At 39.7% G+C, this 24,803-nt stretch overlaps 1 protein-coding gene and 1 non-coding gene across 3 annotated transcripts in view; both read right to left on the bottom strand.

Moving 5' to 3' along the window:
* The window catches only part of GMPS (guanine monophosphate synthase), a 76,142-nt gene extending 51,951 nt beyond the window's left edge, over positions 1-24,191 (bottom strand). Inside the window, exons 1-2 of one of the 2 annotated variants that reach the window (XM_058730297.1) lie at positions 23,986-24,191; positions 666-847 (exon numbers count right to left, since the gene is read on the bottom strand). In XM_058730297.1, the coding sequence (XP_058586280.1) occupies positions 666-847; positions 23,986-24,012 (209 nt within the window). In that variant the 5' untranslated portion in view covers positions 24,013-24,191. Of the gene's footprint in view, positions 1-665; positions 848-23,799; positions 23,957-23,985 lie in introns of those variants that run through there. The other variant, XM_058730298.1, reaches the window with a different exon arrangement.
* LOC131513271 (U6 spliceosomal RNA) lies at positions 6,761-6,862 on the bottom strand. The gene has a single exon (XR_009262500.1). It is a non-coding gene; the product is annotated as a U6 spliceosomal RNA (small nuclear RNA).
* Positions 24,192-24,803: the final 612 nt, after the last annotated feature.

Raw genomic sequence — 24,803 nt, 5'->3', positions numbered from 1 at the left:
GAAACTTAGTCTCTTGGGATAGGAAGCAAAAGAGACTCACTGGACACAGAATTCTTCTCATTTAGGTATTCTAGCCACTGTATACATTCCTTTGATCAAATGCTCTGGGATGAATGAAAGAATGACCATATTAGCCAAATTCAACTATGACCCCAAAATCCTATAAAATATAAAATGTTCAAATGAAAGGTTCTTGTAACGGTGCAATTAAAATTAAGTCGATCTTTTTAATTGAAAAACAAACAAACAAACAAAAAAAACCAAATTGGGGTGTCTAGGTGGCTTAGTCGGTAAAGCATCCAACTTTGTATCAGGTCATGATCTCATGGTGTGTGAGTCTGAGCCCCTTATCAGGCTCTCTGCTGTCAACACACAGCCAGCTTCAGATCCTCTGTCCCCTTCTGTCTGTCCCTCCCCTACCTATGCACTGTCTCTCTCTCTCTCTCAAAAATAAACATTAAAAATAAGTAAAAATAAAATAAACTACGAATATGGTTTTTCAAAAAATAAAATTTCCTTTTTTTTAAATCAGAACCATGGAAAATTTCTTGTAAAACCACTGCATGTCTTATAGTCATTTAAAAAATTCACTGTCCAAGCAAATTTATAAAAATCTCCTACAATCTAAGCTCAATCTCCTTAGAAAACATAAGTGAAAAGTCTACCGGAATCCTTGCTCTTTTATAGCAAATGCTGGTGTTTCCAAGGGGAAGATTTCCGACTGCACGAACAGTTCTCGTACTCTTCGGTCTATGACTTTCCCATACTGGGCACCAGCATCCAGAATGACAACAGCTCCTTCATAGTGGTGGCAGCCATCCTTAAGGTCTCCTCCAGCATTCTCCAGCTGCAAATATTAAGACAAATGTCTGCTTAATTATGAAAAGTAGAGCTATTTTAAAAAACAGTGGTCACTATCAGCTCCAAAAACACACACAAAAAAAAACTTAGGACTTTGAGTTGCCAATTCAAAGCACTTCTTTCAAAGGGAAGATTTTTCAGGTCGCCTGAGTGGCTCAGTCGGTTAAATGTCCAACTTTGGCTCAGGTCATCTCACGGTTCTTGAGTTCAATCAAGCTCCACACTGGGCTCTGCACTGACAGCTCAGAGCCTGGAGCCTGCTTCAGATTCTGTCTCCTGCACTTTTGCCTCTCACCCGCGCTCACACACACACACACACACACACACACTCTTTCTCTCTCTCATATAACATTAAAAAAATTTTAAATGGAAGATCTTTATACATATCCATACATGGGCATACATAAACACTTTAATAAAAGCTACCATTTATCGACTACCTGATACAATCACTTTATGCATAAAAGTATTAAGTGTATTATCTAATAGGGTGGGCCTACAACAGTTGTGCCAAAATACAGTCCTGGTTTATGCCTGTTACACTGGCATTATTATTAAGAATTCCCCCTTTGAATCTCAAAAGCATCCTAGCTTGAACAATAAATAATTATATGGTCATCCTATCTAACAGTCACAGCATTCCTATGAAGGATTTTCTGATGAGGAACTCAAAGTTTGCAGCCAGAGTTCAGCATGCTCAAACTCACTTCATCAGAGTATTTTTGTATTACCCGAGGAAATGCTATATATGTGCATCTAACCCTTAACATTAAAATTTTTTTTTAATTTTTTAATCTTACGTCAAGTATATGTTGATAACGCTTTTCTTGAAAGCAATTTGGCAAATGTAAAATTTTTAACTATATATGCTGAAATAGTTACCAGGAACTGGCTTCAAATAACGCAGGAGTAGGTGGGTATGGATGAAACAAGACTGCCTATGCACTGAAATCACTGAAGTTAAGATAAGTACACAGTGTTCATTTTAGTCTATTCTATATTCTGTTTTTGTATATTAACATAAGAAAAAACTTTAAAAAGTGTTTGTACTCTGGAAACCCACTTGTAGGAAGCATATATAATCCCATTTTAAAACATTTTACCATGTAAAAGAATGTATGTGCATGTATGAAAAAGGACGTATGGACATAATATAGACAGATTTATACAAAAAATATTAACAGAGGTTGTATCTGAGTAATGAGCTACAAGTGATTTAAAATTTTTCTTTCCTGTGGTGCCTGGGTGGCTGAGTCGGTTAAGGGTCCAACTTCTGATTTCAACTCAGCTCATGATCTCATGGTTCATGAGATCGAGCCCCACAACACACCCTGCTCAAAGTGCAGAACCTGCTTGGGGTTCTCTCTCTCTTCCTCTCTCTCTGCCCCTCCCCTGCATGCTCTCTTAAAAATAAACTTTAAAAATAATAAAATTTGTCTTTCCTTGTAACTCTTCAGTACGTTTTAAAGGTTTATAATAAACATTTCTGAGTTTTTCCCCCTCCAGTTGTAAAATGTGCACATAAAAAAGCATAAGCCAGTCCTTCAGACACTTCTGTAATCCTTTCCATCCCTCTTCCCTCTCCATTTATGTGAAAAAATAAATGCACACCTCACAACTTCACAAACACTTCTGTGGCAGTAATGAAAAAAGCAACAATCACAGCCATCTACAAAGGATTTGCGAGAAGGACCAAACCACAGGCCAGAAAGGATTATTCAGATCAAAACAATGAATATTTTAATCATACGAATACTGAACAATGTAGAAAAATCAGATCACAGAAAGAAGAAGTTTATAGAATATACTAGAGTGAAAGAAATGCTAACTTTTTCCTTTTAGATCTTTGCCCTTAAGACTATACACACAGAGGTGCATACACACTACTCTTTAAGGCATTTGTCTTAATGGGGCGCCTGGGTGGCTCAGTCGGTTGAGCGCTGGACTTCAGCTCAGGTCATGATCTCACCATTTGTGGGTTCAAGCCCCAAACGGGCTGACTGCGTCAGCACAGAGCCGGCTGCAAGTCCTGTGAGTCTGCCTCTCTCTGCCCCTCCCCACTCATGCTTGCACACGCTCACGCTCTCTTTCCCTCTCTCTCTCTCTCCTCCCTCTCTCAAATATAAACAAACATGTAAAAAAATTTTTTTAATTATTTGTCTAAAATTCCTTAATCTCAATTGGGGCGCCTGGGTGGTTCAGTTGGCTCAGCATCCAACTTCGGCTGAGGTCATGATCTCACAGTTTGTGAGTTTGAGCCCCGCAGTGGAACACATGCTGTCAGCACAGAGTCCACTTCAGATCCTCTCTCCCCCTCTCTACCTAATTTTGTCAAGAATAGAAAGTGTTTTTGAATGACCGCTTGGTTACTGTGTAAATTTCTCAGATTTCAGTCCCTTTATCATGGTCATAATTTTTTACCAAATCCAAGTACTAACCTGTTTTTTTACACTGCAGGCAGAGTTCTCGCTTTGCATGATTCTGACATGCACAAATTTCAGTCACCACTGTTTGTATCAAAGTTCAGTTAACTAACACCAGTCTGAGCCACAACATGGCTCAAATTTCAGTTACCATATATTAACTGTAATTACACAAAGTACAAACTTCGTTACCAGCTCTTCAATCCACAAATTTTCACATAAATAACAAACATTATGACGAGTGACTGATAACATCCTTTCTTTCAAAGTTTATTGGCAACTGGTCACTGCAAAACAAAAAAGCTAGAGTACAGCTGTGTTACCTCCTTGTTGCCCAGTGATAAATCCACGTAACATTTTACTCCTATGGAAAATCCAAAGAGGGGACTGACCAATAAAGATGAAAGTGCATGGCCCAGTCAGGTAAGCGTCCGATTTTTGGTTTCAGCTCAGATCATGACCTCACAGTTCATGGGTTCAAGCCCTGCATCAGGCTCCACGCTGGCAGTGCAGAGCCTGCTTTGGATTCTCTCTTTCTTCTCTCCTTCTCTCTCTGCCCTTCCTCCCCCCTCAAAATAAATAAATAAATGTTTAAAAAAAAAAAAAAAAAGAAAGAAAGAAAGTGCAGCAAAGAAATGATAAGTGACACTAGAAGTGAAACATGAATCCAGTGTAAATGAAGCTGTGGAAGAAATTGCTGGCCATGACGCTGTTGACACTGCTGTGGTTTGTGTGCCTCTTGGCTAGATGTGCAGCCAGAAGAACTTGGTGAAGGTAAACTTAGCACCATCAATGAGGAAAGTGACTATGTTGAAAAGGATGACAATGTACCAGAGAACGGGACCCAAGGAAAATACTTCACATTAAAGAAACTCTTGGAGATACTTCATGACATTTCAAAGTGTAAAGGATAAAATGTCAAAAGCCATCAAGGCACAGAAAAGATGCAAAGAGAAGCAATATTTAAACTACTCTTAATCAGTATTTTACAAAGAAAACATAAGTCTCACTGTGTCTAACGCTTTAAGTTATTTTAAAGGGCAGTTTCAGTATTTTATTTCTCTATACTTCTATAAGTAACGTAAAATTAATGTTTTGACAAAGATTTTAAAGGTCATAAAACCACTGTAATCTTCCCATTGATTAAAATTGCTTTGCATGATTTCAGTTTGCACAATCATTTTTATGGTCGTTTTACTATTATACAGTGAGGACTATCTGTACTTCTTTAAATCAACTAATTTAAAAGAAAAATGTACACTGTTTCCTCATCAACTTTTGAAAATGTTTAATCACATGACATCAGAGGTCACTGGAGGAAATACTGAATCCTTGCCTCATTTCTACCTCGGCTATCAACGTGCCTGTATCCAGCACAAATCTTCAACAACTCAGGGAAAAGCAAAAAGATCACCAGTAATGAAAGCAAAAGTTCCTTTCCCTCAAAACCTTGACTCTATTTACTGTTACTTCACACAGAGTTGTAAAGTTTGATAATTAAACTTCCAAACTTAACAGATTAGAAAAAGGACCCTAATGAGAAAAGAAGTTGTCACATCAATAGTAGAGACAAATGAAATTCAACACTACACAACAGAGAACTTTATTATACCTATTTGTAAAATCTATTAAGTAAATACAAAAGCCTGAAAGGTTAACACCCCTCTCAACTCACCTGATGTCTATCATTTTATCTTATCATGATGACATTTTTTAAAACATCAATAATACGAAGGGAAAAAACAAATCATATCAGTACCCTAATTTAACAATAAGACAAAAGAATCTAGAGATTCTCATAAGGTAGAGATGGTATCATTTTTGTATCTTCCTGAATTCCCACGTATCACTGAACAACTAGATAGCAAAACGAAACAATAAATGACAAGATATTCTCCCAAGAATCCCAAAATACAAGCTTGTGGGAACAAACTACAATAGTCATAAACTCTGGTGTTAAACATTTATGTGGGAAACAACCTAGCTTCAGTGAAGAACTTGAGAATAGGACAATTCCAAAAACAATCAACAGATATTAGTTAGAAAGCACAGGCCAATTCAAGAACAGCAGCTGCACTGGGAGGTGTGAGAACTCCATCCAATAGTGCATGGGTAGTAGAAGACCCAAGGTAAGGCTTAAACGGGTGGAAGGAATTTAATATCCATGAACTTTATAAACTAATGGGCCAGGGCTCCCTTGTAGGACAAGGCTCACAAATGAGGAGCAACTGCTGGGAGCAGAATCAAAATTAAGCAGGACAAGGACAAGGAGGAAGGAAAACAGAAGGGCCAAACTACGGGGGGGGGGGGGGGGGGGGGGGGAGCGGGCGGGGAGGATCAGAGCAAGGAATCCTGAGAAAACAATCTGCCATAATTTTAACAGAAGAAAGAGCCCTATAAAGTTACGAAAGTTTTGTTTTTTTTTTTTAACGTTTATTTATTTTTGAGACAGAGACAGAGCATGAACAGGGGAGGGGCAGAGAGAGAGGAAGACACAGAATCGGAAGCAGGCTCCAGGCTCTGAGCCATCAGCCCAGAGCCTGACGCGGGGCTTGAACTCACAGACCGTGAGATCGTGACCTGAGCTGAAGTCGGACGCTTAACCGACTGAGCCACTCAGGCGCCCCTAAAGTTACGAAAGTTTTATGAACCAAGATTCCATCTAAAAACTCAGGAAAATTAAATTCATATAAAAGAGAAACAGAAATTACACAAGTCAGATCCCATACAAAATTACTAAAAGTAAAAAAGAGAGTAAGGAATAAAACAACATCCCTACAAGAGCAAGCTGAAAAGAGAAACAGATCAAAACTGGAAAGTACCATTTTAATTTTTAAAAAATGTTAACTTTTGAGAGAGAAAGAAAGAAGAGAGTGGGGGAGGGGCAGAAAGAGAGAGAGAGACAGACAGATGATCTTAGGCGGGCTCCGCCCTGACAGCAGAAAGGCCAATGCCGGGCTTGAACTCACAAACCATGAGATCATGACCTGAGCCAAAGTTGGAAGCTTAACTGACTGAGTTACCCAGGCACCCCTAAATGAACTAAAAAATATTAAGAAAAGTATACAAGGCATAAAAGAACACGACTCAAAATTAGACTTTGAAACCAGAATGACCAATCTCAACACATACTTTTTTTATTTAAATTCCAGTTAACATACCATGTAACATTCGCTTCAGATGTACAATATAGTGATTCAACACTTCCATACAATATACAGTGCTTATTATCATAAGTGCACTCCTTAATCCCTATCACCTATTTCACCCATCCCCCCACCTACCTCCCCGCTGGTAACCATCTGTTTGTTCTCTGTAGTTAAGAGTCTGTCTCTCGGTTTGCCTCTCTTTTTTTTCCTCTTTGGTCGTTTTATTCCTTAAATTCCATATATGAGTGAAAACATACGGTATTTGTCTTTCCTGATTATTTTGGTTAGCATAATACTCTCTAGCTCCGTCCACATCATTGCAAGTGGAAAAATATGGAACACCTCATATATTTTTATGTCATCCTTGCACAGGAGCCATGCTAATCTGCTCTGTACCAACACATATGCTTAACAAAATTATAGGACTTTAAAGAAAAAAACTTTCAATATTTTGAATAAAAAAGCACATGATTTATAATTCATCCAACTATACATTTGTTGTGTGTAGTTTTCTGTGCCCATGTTTTATTTTACAATAAAAAGATTTTTTTTAATAAAAGGGAACTAGCATTTACTTCACACCTAGTATTTCATGTGCTTTACATGTTTTCTTATTCATAATGGTATGTGTTTCTAATTTACAGATGGAAGAATGAGACTCAGATACTATGTCACTTGCGTAGGGAAACAATGACAAAAGCAGGATGTAAATGTAGGCCTTTTCAAACCCCAAAACAATCAGCACTACAGAAGCAAAGTGGGTAAATATGCATTGTATTTGGGGTGCCTGGGTGGCTCAGTCGGTTAAGCTTCCAACTTGGGCTTAGGTCATGATCTCGCAGTCTGTGAGTTTGAGCCCCATGTCGGGCTCTGTGCTGACAGCTCGGAGCCTGGAGCCTGTTTCAGATTCTGTGTCTCCCTCTCTCTCTGTCTCAAAAATAAACAAACATTAAAAGAAAAAAAAATTTTTTTAAATATGCATCATATTTTTGGAAGAATACCTTCATTTTATTTTTTAATATTTTGGTACTTAAAGGAAGTAAGTTTATTACTTTAGAAAGATTGCTTTCATGAATGAAATAATGTTCCACTGGTATCTGAGAAAAGTAGTATTACACCACATAAATGATTTTGGAAACCGGATTTCATCAGTACTAAACTTATTCAGGTAGTTGTCCTTCAAAAAAGACATTTTAGGGGGCACCTGGGTGGTTCAGTCAGTTAAGCATCCAACCTCAGCTGAGGTCATGACCTCACAGTTCTTGAGTTTGAGCCCCACATTGGGCTCTATGCTGACAGCTTGGAGCCTGGAGTCTGCTTCAGATTCTCTCTCTCTCTCTCTCTCTCTCTCTCTCTCTCACCCTCCCTGACTCGTGCATGCACTCTCACTCTCTCTCTCAAAAAAAAAAAAAAAAAGAAAAAGAAAAAGAAAAGACATTTTAGGAGCCTTCAGTTGCCAAAATAAAAGTTTTAGGGTTAAAGATATTTTGAACAACCCCCCCCCCCACACACACACACACACATTTTAGTTATCTGGGATATTCAACTACCCAGAATAATCCTTTCATTACCAAAAGGCTACTGGAAGTTTGAGCATATTTACTTTTTTAATCTCACTACACCTATACTCTGGAAAAAGTGTACATCTTCATAAAATTATCCAACACCTTAGGTACTTTAGAAATGTCAACAGGGGCACTTGGGTGGCTCAGTCAGTTAAGTGTCCGACTTCGGCTCAGGTCATGATCTCACGGTTTGTGAGTTTGAGCCCCAAGTCGGGCTCTGTGCTGACAGCTCAGAGCCTGGAGCCTGCTTCGGATTCTGTGTCTCCTTCTCTCTCTGCCCCTCCCCCACTTGTGCTCTGTCTCTATCAAAAATAAATAAATGTAAAAAAAAAAAATTTTTTTTTAAAGAAACGTCAACAGAATTAACTGAAGGTTTTTCATAAGAAACCATCACCTCACATACAACACTGAATAAAGTCTGATCCTACAACTAAAGGGTTAAATCAGAGACCCTCTATCTCTTGACCTTATCATATGCTTGTTCGACCCTTCCCCCCCCCCCCCCCCCCCCGAAAAACTTTAAACCTACAGAAAGGATGAAAATATGGCACAAGGGTGCCTGGCCAGCTCAGTCAAAGGAGCATGCAACTCTTGATCTTGGGGTCATGAGTTCAAGCCCCATACTGGGAGTAAGATAAACTTAAGAAAAAAACAAACCAAAACTATGGCACAGTGAAACAGCACTCTCCACCTAAATTCAACAATTAGTAACATTTGCCACATTTGCATTATTCCTATCTATATATACTTCTTTCCCTGAACTACTAGAAAACAATTATAGACATTTTTCTCCCCAAAAAACCTTTTCAGAATGTACTTCCTACAAACAGGGACATTCTCCTAACTACAATATATTATCACACCCAAGAAATTTAACACTGATAGTATCTACACACAAATTTCCCCAAATGTCACCAAATAATGTCCTGTATGGCTTTTTTTTTTAATTCCAGAACCCCATCTAAAACCACACACTTTGAACTCACATTGTCATGTCACTGTCTCCTTTAATCTAGATTTATTCATCTTTTTATGATCTTTTAGGACAGTGACATTTTTTAAAAGTTCAGACCAGCTTTTTGCAGAACAGGCCTCAAGCAGGATCTACTTGTTGCCTTATTAGATTCCAGATAAACATTTTTCTGGCAACAGTCTTACACTGGTGATGTAATCATGCCTCTTCTTGACAGAACACGGTGGCAAGTGTCATGTCATTTTGTTTCATTACTGGTGACACTGACTTTGATCAGGTGGTTAACAAGCCTGTGTGCTTAAAACGAAAAAAGCTGTGATTTAAGTCCTCCTCCCCCTGCTTAATATCCTATAGTGACTTTCCCTTAGAATAAAGTTCAATTAAGTCCAAAATACCTTCTAAGCCCTACAAGGAAGGCCATGACCTACTCTTTAAGCCTAAACTGCTGTTTAAACTCTCTATGGTCCCACAGAGTGCTATACCATGTCTTCTCTGGCCGAAAAATCCCAACATGGATAAATCAATCTCAGACATGCCAAATGAAAGAAGCCAGACAGCTCAAAAATCACACAATATCTTAAGTTTTACATTAGCTCAATGACACAGCTGTCACTGCCACGGTCATAGCTATGTACAACTTGACATAAAATCCCTTAAGGGAAAGAGATTCCCTGGAGTCTCTTAGAAAATTTCCTTCAGAGCAGAAAGATGCCCCAAGGATTCAGCAAAAGAAATACAGCTGAGCTTGGCTGAAATTCATCTAGGATAGACATTCTGGAGCTTTATGTAATTCACCAAGTACATCATTTTTCTATATTTTCTACAAACACTTGAGTAAGACCCCTGGAAAGTGCAGTGGCTTATTACTCCTCGTAGTATCTTTGGACAAGCTCAACCCCTTAATATTTCAGTCAGCAAAACATTTAAAGACCATCTGAAGAAGGCCTGAGTCCTGGTCATTACCTGAAAAACTTCCATTGACATCTTCTGGTAAGATCAAGAAAGTACTAGCATTAAAACTTGCAGAATGAGTTGTCAATGGCCTTGAAAAAAATCCCAGAAGTAACTGAGCACTCTCAAGAAATGGTGAATTATCAAAATTCTTGATGTCATGGAAGATGTGTGGAAAAACAATTCCTGGACAACTCAAGTCAAAAAGTAATTTCTTAGAAGAGTCAGACTGAACACGAAGAAAGTTCAGCAATACTAAAAGTAATTTATTTCAGGGGCGCCTGAGTGGCTCAGTCGGTTGAGCGTCCGACTTCAGCTCGGGTCACGGTCTCGCAGTCTGTGAGTTCGAGCCCCGCGTCGGGCTCTGGGCTGATGGCTCAGAGCCTGGAGCCTGTTTCAGATTCTGTGTCTCCCTCTTTCTCTGCCCCTCCCCTGTTCATGCTCTGTCTCTCTCTGTCCCAAAAATAAATAAATGTTAAAAAAATAAATAAATAAATAAATTTATTTCATATACATATATTTTTATCTGTAAGTGCTATTATGATTCTCAAAAAAGCCTCTCTAAATAAATCTCTAATGACATATATAAAAAGTTCTAGGTGCCATTACTGAATACAATGATAGTTATGCAGTTCATTTTAAGTAACAAATGTATAAAATGCCCTCAGGAAATGGCTTTACACCTGAGAAAAATCTGTAAGTCCTGAGACATCCCAATACAATAATAGACAATACTGCATATACATTTAGTTGTACATGCAATGCTTACCAATCTTCAATTGCTTCATGTTGCTTAAGTTATGATTACTGACTTTGTTCTATTTATCTTAGAATTTCACATGTGTAGGCATTAAACACTGTGAACAAAAATTATGATCACTCAGTTCACTGGAGTTCATTTTTCTCTATCTCCTTTAATCTATGTAACCTATAAGCTTCTATTGGAATTCCCTCAAATTACTACGTTTTTTAAGTTTTCAGTGTTCAACAGGTCTGGAAAATACAAGGCCCTAGTGACATAAACTTTTATGTTAGCATTTTACTGCTCTTAGTTTGCTAATGATTTCATACATTGAGAAAATTCTTTTCCCTAATGAAATTTCAAGCACTTACTAGGTATATTCATCACTCCTACTTTATTTCTACATGTTAGATAGGACCAAGCCACCACCATCTCCACATTTTCATTTTTTTCTCCTTTACTGAATCAATTTGTACTTCTGACCCGAACTGCATCTTCTTTTGAATAACAAACTATGTCTCCGGATCCTTCAAAATCATTGCAAATCCTCTTCTAACCTGTATTTATGGTGCCAACAACTCCTTTCAAGTTCAAGGGCACGACTGCTAAACATAATGAACACAGTCTGAATGAACGACCTAAAATCAATGAATTAAAAAATAAAAAGCAGGTTAGCTTGGACTCTAATACTATTTCCAGCATCCACTTAAACACTATCAGACTCCCATATATAAACCTTAACCACAGGAGTGGTTGAGGAAGTTCATCTTCTCAGATGAGCTAAATACAGATCTAATGGATTTAATTTATACATATGAACACTGAGTAAGAAAATAAAACCACAAGTCTATATGCTCTGTCTCATCTAACTTGCAGGGAAATAAAAATTTAGTCCAACATTATAATTTCTAATACCAGTGTTTAAACTCTGAAATTATTAATTATTTTCCTCTTGGATTTCAATTATCCTAAAAGAGGTCTTTTCAGAAACCTATGGCAAGGTTACCTGATGGATAAACTATACTTACACAACCAGTTCTAAATTAAATAAAACTTGCACTGTTGGTGAAAATCAGAGTGTATTATTATTTACCTCATGATTTTTAAATCCTTTAAAGTTTTATTACAGTTTTTCCATTCAATGGTGAACATTAACCAAGAAACAAACAAGGTTATCTCTAGGTAAATCTAAGCCACTGTGAATCAGCTCAAATCAACCTCATTCTAAAAGTTAGCAGTGTATACACATACACAGATAACATTCAGTAACAACTGTTCTCATACTATTAAAATATTGAAAGGAAAAGTTCTGAACTGTGTTTATCTCTGCTCACCCTCCTCATACATTGTTTTCTTTATATTATCCCTTAGTTTTCTCTACTGATTCTGCATTCTTATTGTGACTCAGATCAATTATTCTAACAAAAAGTACCTCTTTTGAAAGTGATTTCAGGTGTGAGCATATGTGGACCTACTCACATAAACAAGTACCAACTTGCTTAAACAAGCATCCAACTTTGGCCTAGGTCATGATCTCGCCGTTCTGGGCTCTGTGAGGATAGCTCAGGGCCTGGGGCCTGCTTCAAATTCTGTGTCTCACTTGCTCTCTGCCCCTCCCCCACTCATACTCTCTCAAAAATAAACATAAAAAAAATAAGAAATACAGATTTATCCCCAAACTTCACTGCCTCTTTTATGATGACCTTAGGATAACACTTTTTATTTACAGATGAAAGATAATCAAAAACCTATCTCTTCATACTGAGTTCATGAAGAGATTCAATTTTGTCTCCCACGTAATTATTACTCCTAAAATACCTTTGAGAATTTTAGCTTAGGGAGGCGCCTGGATGGCTCAATCAATTAAGTGTCTGACTTTGTTTGGCTCAGGTCATGATCTCCTGGTTCGTTAGTTCAAGCCAAGTGTCGGGTTCTGTGCTGACAGCTCTAAGCCTGGAGTCTGCTTCAGGTTCTGTGTCTCCCTCTCTCTCTCTGTCCCTCCCCTACTCATGCTCTGTCACTCTCTTGCTCTCAAAAATAAATAAACATTTTTTTAAAAAAAAGAATTTTAGCTTAGAAAGAATCAATACACTTTTTAAGAAAAAAAATGCGAAGTTTGAGGAGATGACACAATTTCACAGGTGTTTAGCACATGGTCCATTTTTCAAGATGCTTCTACTCTACTTCATAAACACAATCTTCCTTCTATATGTAGCCCTTTCTACTCCAATATGTGCCTGAACTACACTTTATTGCAAATAATAAAACTTGAAAAAATTATTAATAAATTTGGTCAAAGTAATGGGAAGGAATCAAGCATGCATTCTGCTTTTCCAGGAGGAACTCTACCAAGTAACCATATAGTTCATGAGAGAGAGATCTTTATAGCAGAATTAGAATATCACCATTTTGCAATCCTAAAGGATCTAAGCTATTGTGGTTCACAAAAGGACCAGTTCTGATCTGAAATTGTGACCAAAGGTACATTAACAAAAGGTACGTAAGTTCTACATAAACATTCATATACTTTTATAACAAGTTGAGAAAATAATTTTATTTCTGTTGAGTCTACGATAAAAACTGGGGGTCTTTATGTATTATGTCTTAGGTTTTTAAATTTCATTTGTCTATAAATTTATTGCATTAGCATCAGTGGGTTGAAAATTTAAAAACTGGTTCTTTACAGCAGATCTATGACAAGCACTAAACTAGGCACTGATTATTAAAATCATTAGGTGAAAGATTCATGAGAAACTTGATAATAAATGGTTATGTTGGCAATACCTGAATCAACTGATCGATCTTAACATACAAAATAGAGAATATGTATGTAAGTCTGTGAGGCACTAAGTAAATATGTATGAAGAAAGATTGACCATGTGCTTGTAACCGTTTAGCTAGGTAGGGACTTTATACACTCTGCTCTACATATGCATGTTTTTAACATTCTATACGTAATCGACTGTATAATTGGCCCTAATTCTTCACTATTCCCCACATCCATGCCGTTTCTCATGTGACCTTGCAGTTCATTCTGTTTTAGGTGGAATATGTTTCCTCACTTTTGACATCAGGCTCAGCCATGAGACTAGTTTTGGGTTATGTAATGAGAGAAGTGAGAGTGCCATGCCATAAGACATCTTGGCTTAGGCAGAAGGATGAAAGTAGTAGAGCTCAGCAGTGCTGAGCTGACCATAAACTTGTCAGCAATAAATCAGTATGACACATCCTTCTGAAAATGTTTACTGCCACCTAAAGTGAAATTTCACAAAAAACTAACACCAAAGCATCCATGGCAGGTTCTCAATCAAAAAACCATGATCCTGCTTTCCCTGGAAATACATTTAAAAATATGTAAGAACACAGGGCAGAAGTATACAACATGGCTATAATCATGCTTAGGTCTCTATGACCCTGTCTTTAAGATACAGATTACACTGAAGGTGACTGGGTGGCTCAGTCGATTAAGCATCTGAATCTTCAGTTCAGCTCAGGCCATGATCTCACAGCTTCGTGGGTTTGAGCCCTGCATTGGGCTCTGCACTGGCAGCAGGGAAACTTCTGGGTATGGTTTCTCTCTGCCCCTCTCCTCCACTCGCACTGTTTCTCAAAATAAATAAACTTAAAAAAAAATACACATTATACAGATTCTCTAGCTTTGTAAATTTAAAACATAAATGCATACTTAAATTTTTTTAAGGGGGTAACTAATGAAGGAAAGACATCAGGGAAGAGGAACTACTTAGAGGCACTATTAATTAACCTCTGGAGAGCTAGCCCTGGTGAATCTAAGATTTGCCATACAAGGATAATATGCCTCACAGACAAACTGATAGAAATTTTCTTATCAAAAACCTGAAAATAGTTTTTATATGCAAATACTGCATCAATTCCAAAGGTTGCATTTAAAAAGAAGAGGGGCACCTCAGTGGCTCTGTCGACTAAGCATTGGATTCTTGGTTTTGGCTCATGTTATGATCTCACAGTTCCTGGGTTCGAGCCCTGTGTAGGGCTCTGCACTATCAGCATGGGCTGGCTTGGGATTCTCTCTCCCCCACGCTCTCTCTCTCTGTCCCTCCCCGACTCGTGCTATCTCTGCCTCTGTCAAAATAACTAAATAAACTTTAAATAAATAAATAATAACAAAAATAAAAACCCAGCCTTATTAAATCAAGTGCTTCCAATTCTATTTTCATCAGCTTTACTGTCAAATTATTTTTGAATTTAAAATTCAGATTGTTATTATCAAATAAAGAAGTGATTCATTTCTACTGGTACAGGTTTATAAAGCCAATCCAAAAGTAGCCTCTTTGCCCACAAACCACATACTATTTCCATTAAAATACAGCCGAACAAGGTACTTTTGAAAATACTCTTAAGGATAAAATATTATGATGTAATTTTTTAAAGTTTGTTTTACTATACCAAGGTTTATCTCTTCCAGGTATCAAGTAATTTATTATTATAACCTAAATATTTTAAACTGTACAAAATAGAAAATACCAATACCTATTAGGGGCTCTCCTCTGACCCAAGAATTCCACTCCTAAATATTTATCCAAGAGTAATGAACATCTATGTCCACAAAAACTGGAAACAGAACACATGGCCATCAACATGTGAATGGATAAACAAATTCTGGTATATCCACACAGTGGAATACTATGCAACAATAAAAATGAACAAACTACTGACACAACAACATGGATAAATCTCAAAAACATTATGAAAGAAGCCACAATCACTGTATGATTCCATTTATATATAGTTCAAAAGCAAACAAAACTAATGTCTGGTTATAAAAATGGGAACAGTGGTTGCTGCTAGAGGAGTGGAGGGATTAAGTGTCAAAGGGGCACACAGGAACTTGGAAATGATAGAAATGTTTTAGATCTTGATTGGAGAAGTGGTTACATGGGTGTGTTTGTGTGTGTGTGTATGTATACGTGTGTGTGTGTCAAAATTCAAATTGTACACTGAACACCTGGGTGGCTCAGTCAGTTAAGCAAGCGCCCAACTCTTGATTTCGGCTCAGGTCTCACGTTTGGGGAGTCTGAGCCCCAAGCTGGGCTACGTGCTGACAGTACAGAGCCTGCTTGGGATTGTCATTCTTCCTCTCTCTCTGCCCCACTCCTGCTTGTGCTCGCTCTCTCTCCAAATAAATTTTAAAAAATTCAAATTATACACTTAAAGATCTGTGTATTTCAACTATGCACATTTTGCCTCAATAAAAACAAGCCAAACAAAATACCTATTAGTGACCTTTTCAAACCATTTGTCTCCACAAACTGAAAAACAATGCTACAATAAGCAACTATTTACCTTCAGCCTTCAGCGGGAGGGGGGGGGGGAGGACCCAGATGGTCAAGCTCTGCCATGGTGTCAAAAACAAGGCCAACATTCAGTCAAATCTAAGAATCACTCCATTACAAAACCAAAAATCTATCAGGTTAAATCCATTAAGTGGATTAAGCATCCAATTAACCATCCATTAAAAATGTACACTTTTATTCCTAATTCCCTTTAATTACTTTTTAAAAAGTTACCTGCTCAGTCTAATGCTGTAAATCTGGTACCTTATTTCACTCAGTCAGATGTTGGAGTTGGCAGGAACAGATTTCACAGTTCATGACGATAATGCAATAATACGAAAATGTTCCACCAAATTATAACTTAGAGTCTCACAACAAAACGGATCAAAGACCTAAATGTAAAAGCTAAAGCTACAAAGGCTTTAGAAGAAAACATAGGCGATTACACAAGACTTAAGATCATTAGGAAATGCTTCTTAGGAGGCAAACTATAAAACAAAGTCTTGACTATAGAGAACAAACTGAGGGTTGCTGGAGGCGAGGTGGGTAGGGCGATGGGCATTAAGAAGGGCATTTGTTGTGCTATATTTAAGTGACCAATTACTAAATTCTATTCCCCAAACTAGTAATACACCATATGTTAACTAGTGAATTTAAATAAAAACTTGAAGGAAAAGGAAATGTTCCTTAGGTGAGATACCAAAAGCTAAAGTGACAAAAGGAAATAAATAAGTTGAACTTCATCAAAATTATAAGCTTTTATGTATCAGAGGACACCATTAAAAAAGTAAAAATCCAGAGGATGGCAGAAAATATCTGCAAAGCATATTTCTGATAAGAGACTTGTCACTAGAATAAAGAGCTCCTACAACTCAACAAAAAGACAAGTAACCTACTTTCAAAAACAGGCAAATGATCTGAACAGACATTTCTCCAAAGAAAATATACAAATGGACAATAAGCACATGAAAAGATGTTCAACATCATCAGTCATTAGGGAAATGCAAATCAAAATCATAATGAAATACCACTTCACACCCACTATGATGGCTATAATCCAAAAGACAAGTGTTGGCAAAAATGTGGGGAAATCAGAACCTCATGCACTACTGACAGAAAATAGAAAATACTGCAGCCACTTTGGAAAAGTCTGACAGTTCACCAAAAGGTTAGACACAGAATTACTATATGACCCAGCAATTCCACCCCAGTACACATCCAAAAGAAATGAAAACTTATGTCTACACAAACACTTGTACAGGAATATTCATAGAACCATTATGTATAATATCAAGAGTGTCCATCAACTGATGAATGTGTAAAAGGTGGTATATCCATACAATGGAACATTATTTGGTAACAAAAAAGAATAAGGTACTTAACACATGCTATAAGACAGATGAACTCTGAAGGCATTACACTAAAAGAAACCAGTCACAAAAGACTCCATATTTTAAGATTCTAGTCATATATAATGTTCAGAAAGGCAAATCTTATAGAGACAAAAAAGATTAGTAGCTGTCTAGCATTGGGAGAAAAAGGCAGATGGCCAGAGGGCTGATTGCTAAAAGCTACAGGATGTCTTTTGGGGGTGATGAGAATGTTCCAAAATTGACTGTGGTGATGACGGTCATACAGATCTGTGAATATACTAAAAACCACTGAATTGTGCCCTTTATATTGGCACAATTTTATGGTATATGAATTATATCTCAATAAAACTGTTTTAATAAAAGTGAAGAGTAGAATCTAGGTGTATGCCTAAATGGTGACTAAAATTTCTTCTAACTTGTTAGCTTGAAAATTTTTCATAAAATGTTAAAGGAAAAAAAAAAAATGTTAAAGGAGGAAGGGGCACCTGGGTGGCTCAGTCGGTTAACCATCGAACTTTGGCTCAGGTCATGATCTCACAGTATGTGAGTTCAAGCCCTGCATCCGGCTCTGTGCTAACACCTCAGAGCCTGGAGCCTGCTTCAGATTCTGTGTCTCCCTCTCTCTCTGCTCCTCCCCTGCTCATGCTCTCTCAAAAAAAAATAAACATTAAAAAAATTTTGTTTTAAGTTAAAGAAGGAAAAACCACAGCACAAAAAGTTTCACTATTACCAATAAACACATCAAAACAATGATTTATCTGTATTTTTATATTCATCTAAATTTTCCCAAATTAATTTGGGATTGTTCATCCAAAATGTGTCCAAAGCAGCATTTTAGAATTCTGGAGTCTTAAATTTATATTCATAATGAGACTCAGAGGAGAAGAATTACTAAGACTAGTTCTCCAAATTATAGACAAGGTTAGGGTGTCTTAAATTTACATAGATCTCTGTAAGTTTTAAGAGAGAAAAAGGATTCTATTCTCCTGGTGACAAACAGGAATAACAGAATTTTGCAAGTCCAGGCAGCTTTAAAAGTTTGGGAAACATCTGTTATGGTAGATTAGAGCAGATTATTTTACCTTTTGGTCAGTTTCAACACTGCTGGTTCTCATCTTTTAGAAAACAAGCAATTTGACACTCAATTTTTAAGAATTTTCATAACTCAGAATTTTATTAACTCAAAAATAACTACTCTGATATATATATTAGGATTAAAGTTTAGCCAAATTTTAAATACCTGTCACTGTGAAATCAAGATCCAGACTCAGGACAATATGTGCTCTATAACTGAAGTGACCATATGGAAGTTTGCCCAGAACGATCCTAATTTACACCTGTTATTCCAACACCCCACCCAGCTTAACATATTCTTCAGTTTTACACATTTGCTTATGAATAGCTGCATTTAAGTAACATCAGATGGGTTTATTATACTTTCACTTTATATTTCTACCTTCTGACATGGTTTTGTCTAGTTCTGCATAGAGTGCAGGTGCAATATACAGTTCTCACTTCTAACTTCAGGTTCAATCTGATAACCCATTTTTTTATCCATTTCTGATAAAATGAAGTACACTTGGACCCTCGGCAACTAGGGATAGCTAACTCTATCCAGTTTTGAGTGCTCAGTTGTGCCACACAGCCACTGCTCAGCTTGCAAGATGCTCCAAACCTGTAGGCCACCATCCACTAGGTCAATGGGAAATGTGAATAAGGTGTGTGTAAAGTATATGCAAAAAAGAGATGTCGTGTGTTCCTGCACATAATGTTCAGACAGTAATCTGAGCATTCTTGCTACAGGAGTTTTGCCATTAATTTACTATATTGCATGAATCCAAACTTTTTGTTTGGTAATATTTCATTTTACAGCAATTACAAATTTATTTTCAGCAACTTCTTTTATGTTCTTTTATGTCCTTATATGCCCCAGTTTAGACAAAGAGAATATATGGTCACACTATTATAACCAAACATCTTACTTCCTATCACATTATAAAGGCCTATATCAGGGAATGTACAGACATAACTATATAACCATGTCCTTAATCCTCAAACCATGAACCTGAAGCCATGGCAAGAGCCCACCAATAAGAACACCAACTAATAGGGGCGCCTGGGTGGCTCAGTCAGTTGAGGGTCTGGCTTGGACTTGGGTCATGATCTCACGGTTCAGGAGTTCAAGCCCCATGTCAGACTCTGTGCTAACAGCACAGAGCCTGGAACCGGCTTCGAGTTCTGTGTCTCCCTCTCTCTCTCTCTGCCCCCCCCCCCCGCCCTCCGCTGAGGCTCTGTCTCTTTCTCTCTCAAAAATGAATAAACGTTAAAAAAATTAAAAAAAGAAGAAAACCAACTATCACATTATTACTATAGTAAAGCTATTTTTTTTGAACCACTGTGATTCTTTTTTAATTTTTTTTTTAAACGTTTACTTATTTTTGAGACAGAGCATGAACAGGGGAGGGGCAGAGAGAGAGGGAGACACAGAATCTGAAACAGGCTCCAGGCTCTGAGCTGTCAGCACAGAGCCTGACGCGGGGCTCGAACTCACGGACCGCGAGATCATGACCTGAGCTGAAGTCAGACGCTTAACCAACCAAGCCACCCAGGCGCCCCTGAACCACTGTGATTCTTAAGCAAATACAGAAATGTCTCTATTCTACAAAATGCATGAAAAAAATAGCATTCTATTCTACACAACCCAGAATTATGTATGCTATACAAATACTCAAATTCTATGAGACTACTTTTCCACTGATTCACAAAGTGCTTCCGAATTGTTTTATCCCTGAGGACTTCATTCATCTTGAGCATCTAACAGAGTTTAGGTTAGAAGGAAACATGAAGACAATTTAAGCATCGTAACAGAGATACATTTTATTGTTCTGTATAGCAAATAATTATTCTTTATTTCAAACAGCATCCTTTGGAATATAATTCATTAAATAGCCTTTTAAAAAGTATCAAATACATTTGAACGAGTATAAGACAAGTCTACATCTTTAAAAAATTCTTAAAAGACAATCATCTACCTTAAGTAACAAATTGGCCTCGCTAAAGACAAGGCTATCTGAGGTTCCTGGAGGAATTTCAAAACCTTCCCAGTCTCAAAACCTTCCATGTCTAACAACAGGAAATAATAAAAACTATTCCTTTTGTAACAGCTCTTACATTCTAGATGAGCATCTTCACAAATATTTTAAAATCTGAGGCAAAAAAAAATCATCTTTGACCTTTCAAAAAAATATATACTATAAAGGATTATCATAAAAGGACAGTTGTCAGTGCGTCCCAGGTAAAAAATCTCATCATCTTTCAACTCAATTCAAAAACTTAAATTTAGAAATGCCAAATTTAAAAGTTTAACATTAGGGGCGCCTGGGTAGCTCAGTCGGTTACGCGGCCGACTTCAGCTCAGGTCATGATCTCACGGTTCGTGAGTTCGAGCCCCATGTCGGGCTCTGTGCTGACAGCTCAGAACCTGGAGCTGCTTTGATTCTGTGTCTCCTTCTCTCTCTGCCCCTCTGCCTCTGGAGCTCTGTCTCTCTCTCTCTCTCACAAAAATAAACATTAAAAAAAAATTTTTTTAAATAAAAAAAAAGTTTAACATTAGATGTCATTAAAGATTCTGTATCACATGCAATCAACTTTAAAAACACATTAATTCAAGTATGATTACCCTAGTCAACATGTCAGGAAAGGTAACGGAGCAGGTCCCACCTCTACTGGAACCAAGAGTCTGAGGCTTAGATAAGGCAAAAAAAAAAAAAAAAAAAAAAAAAGGGAAACCTGACACGGAGTCCAAAGAACAATATTCTGATAATCCTGCCTCAGTAAAACAGAAAATAGTTACTATGTCTCATACTTGACCTATATACAATTCATATACAACATCAAGTAGCTGTAAAAAGTTTTTAAAGACATTATTAAATATGATCTTAACTTCTTAACTAAATAACATTATGTCAACTCCTTAACCAAGAAAACAATAACCTCTGCTTTAGGTGGTTAACCATTCAGCCCAAATGCTTTTACAGATTTTAGGTCTCTCCCTGATTTCTATCACGTAAAAATGTCATTTTAGAATATCCTGATACAGGGGCGCCTATAGCTGGCTCAGTCAGTAGAGTTTGCAACTCTTGATCTCCAGGTTTTTCTCGGGGTTTTGAGCTCCACAGTGAGTGTAGAGAAAAGAAAGAAAGAAAGAAAGAAAGAAAGAGAGAAAGAGAGAAAGAGAGAAAGAGAGAAAGAGAGAGAGAGAGAGAGAGAGAAAGAAAGAAAGAAAGAAAGAAAGAAAGGAAAGAAAGAAAGAAAGAAAGAAAGAAAGAAAGAAAGAAAGAAAGAAAGAAAGAAAGAAAGAAAATCCTGATACAAATTGAAATGTGCCAGGATAGAAATTGAAATCACCTTTTTAATTTATGAACCAGGATTTACATACAATTGTCAGAAACAATCTATGCGCAAAGTAAGCTTGCGGCCAAAGCTTGAGGGCAGTACTTGTATTTCACTCCAGAGAAGAGTAATTCAGGAGTAAACTATAGAAAAGAGATACCTACTCAGATTTCCAGGCAGACCTCTTAGAAATACTTCATTTCACCTACTTTACTTCTACATCTCTTTACTTGTCAATACGATGTCAATGACATATCATGGTTTAATTGTAGGGGTTTTTTTCTCCTTACTCATACGTGGAATAATAATATATTTAATGAAGTATATTATTTCCCTGATGGCTCCTCCTGAAAATGCTTCCAATCCGGTTCACATCTATTAGTCCAAAATAAAAATACACATGCTTGAGTATGCTGTAAAACATAAAGGACCTTGAAATTTTAAAAAAAAATCAGCAGTTCACTTGAAGCTCAAATACATCAAATTGATCAAGACTCTCTTTAAAATGCAAGTTAAACCAAAGTGTCAACTAGAAAAAAAGTTTATGTTCCATACTCCTGAGACAAATAAATTGGAAACTGAATCTTTAACTTCCTGCTACCAGTTAATTTCGTGAAAATACTCTTATACCACTACATATTTTTCAAAGTCTGTAAATTAGGTTTCAGTTCTGTTGGTACAGTCATTTCTTCTATGAGCACAAAGCTAAGTTATAAGTCTCAAAAGAGAGAAGAAAAATGCTTTGCAAATGTACAGAGTGTAAAGAGCTGTACAATGAGGTTTACATTCGCTTCTGGGGTCTGAAACTACTTCAGGGTCTTCATTTACCTTCATAATCCTGAGACAAGAGCTTCACGGAGTCTAAGCATCAGTTTCCTCGGTTTAAAAGCGCATATCGCTACCTTACTATCTCTTCTCATTTGCTCAACAATTAGTTTTTGAATGTTTACGAGGAACTAAGCAATCATTAGCAAAAAAGGACCTACTAGCAAGTGACACTTAGGCACCACCTTGGAAACAGAATACCATGAGTAAGGCACTACTATCTGACTTAGAACACCAATTCCCACCTGACTTTGAAAATCCCACACACCCGAATAAAATTTAAAGTAATTTCTCAAAGCGAGGCTCTAAACAGCATACAGGAGGTACATCTTGCTCAAGTTAATCCCAATTCAAAACTGCAGTTTCCCGCTGACAAAAACGACTTTGTAAGGGTCTGAAAGAACGCCAAGCCAACGAAAATTTTAACACAGAAGTGAAAGCAAAGGTGCTCAATTTCAGAAGCGAGACGGACGAAGAGGTCTAAAGAAAAAAGTGAGTTGGAGGTGACGAGAAGCGCAGCGGCGGCCCAAACGTGCTCTCCCCACATCGAGTTAGCAACTTTTCCAGCACGCCGGGATTCCCCACTTCCCCAGCCCTCGGCGGTGGCGGCCGCGGCTCACGTCCCGGAGAGGGATCCGCACCGCGGGGAGGGGGATCCACCGCCAACAAACGAGTAAAAGCAGCCAGCGACTGGGGGCGGGGTTAGACCCACGCTCCAGCCCTCGGAGGATGGGGGGGGAGGGCAGCGGAGTGAGGGGCCATGGGCCCTGACCAGGGACTGACCTGGGGACCAGGACCGGAGAAGGGGAGAAGCGAGGGGAGCCGCAGTCACGCGGCCTCGCCGCCGCGGACCCCAAGGCCGGCGTTAGGGTGCGGGGAGGGCCCCACCGAAGGCAGGCGGGAAATGGGGTGGCGGGAAGACGGGAGGCCGGCACGGCTCGAAAGCCGCACGCGAGGCCCCGACCCTGCCCTGCCTTCGGCGGGTCCCCGGAGGTCCACAAAAGGCCCCCAGCCTCTCGAAGGGACGAGGGTGAGGGCTGAGGAAGCAAACACGCACAACCCGCTGGCCTCCCTACCTCCACCCTCCGGCCGCGCTCCCCGGGCTCCGAGCCCCACAGCGGCGCGGGGGAGGCGGGGGCCAGTGGCGCGGCCGCGGGGAGCTGACGCCCTCCCCGACGCCCGAAGACCGGCGGCCGCAGGAACCCCGACACGCAGACAAAATCAACAAAGCACCTGCCGCTCCCGAGGAGAAAACATGCCACAGGCCCCGACCAAGGACTCTCCGACGCGCAGCTGCCCGGGCCGCAGGGCTGCGCTGACGGGCTGGGGGGAGGGGGGGTCGAGCGGTGGTTCCCCGGCCCCGGAGCCTCGCCTGCGCCCGGAAGCGGTGAGGCAGAGACCCCCACGCGAAAGACTGACCTTGGAGTCTCCGTTGCACAGAGCCATCGGGGCTGGGGCCGCGGCAGCGGTGGCCACACTATGAGACGGGGCGGTAGAGGGCTGGCGGGGTCGACGCCGCGGGCCGGGGCTTGAGAAGGAGGCCTGGTCTAGAAGCCGGCGGGCGCCGAGAGGAGCTGGCCGACTGCGAGGCGCCGAATCGAGCAGCAGCCGCGGAACGCGGGCCCCAGCGCCGCGGGAGAGGAGACCAGCAGCGCGCACGCTGCCCCCGCCTCCTGCTTCCGCCCCGGCCGGCCACTGGGAGGAGCCAGAGCCCGTTTGGCTAGGCAGCCAAACCGCGGACACCCCGCAGCTGCAGCCACGGCCAAACAAGCCCGCCTCGGAAGGAGGGGCCTTCGGGGCCCGGCCCCGCCCCCAGGCCCGTTCGCGCCGCCGAGGCCCGCCCCCGGGAAAAGAAAACCGCCGCTTCTCCGGCCTGCCCGCCCGAGGGAAGAAGTGCCCGCGGCGTCTGGCCCCGCCTCCGCCGCCAAAGTCCGCCCCATTTAGGAACCTGCCCCGCCTCCGCCTCCCCTGGCCTGCCCTTGGGAGGAGGAGCCCGCAGCTAACAGCCCGGCTCCGCCCTTCCCGCCCCCGCACCGGGCAACGGGCCGCGGGAGGAGGGACCCTTGGCGGGCGGCCCCACCTTCGCCCCCCAGGCCCACCTCCGAGAAAACCCTAAGCCTCGGAGAGCTTGTTGTAGGCCTGCCTGCCGGCATCCTTTAACCACTGTGAGAGGCTGGGGGCGCGGACTAAGAAGCCTCCCGAGGGCTGGGTCCCTGGGGGAGCTCTTAGCCGTTTTC

This window comes from Neofelis nebulosa, chromosome 5, assembly GCF_028018385.1.
Source record: "Neofelis nebulosa isolate mNeoNeb1 chromosome 5, mNeoNeb1.pri, whole genome shotgun sequence".
NCBI lineage: Eukaryota > Metazoa > Chordata > Mammalia > Carnivora > Felidae > Neofelis > Neofelis nebulosa.
Note: the sequence above shows the minus strand (reverse complement) of the source record. Positions and strands in the feature narration are given on the sequence as shown.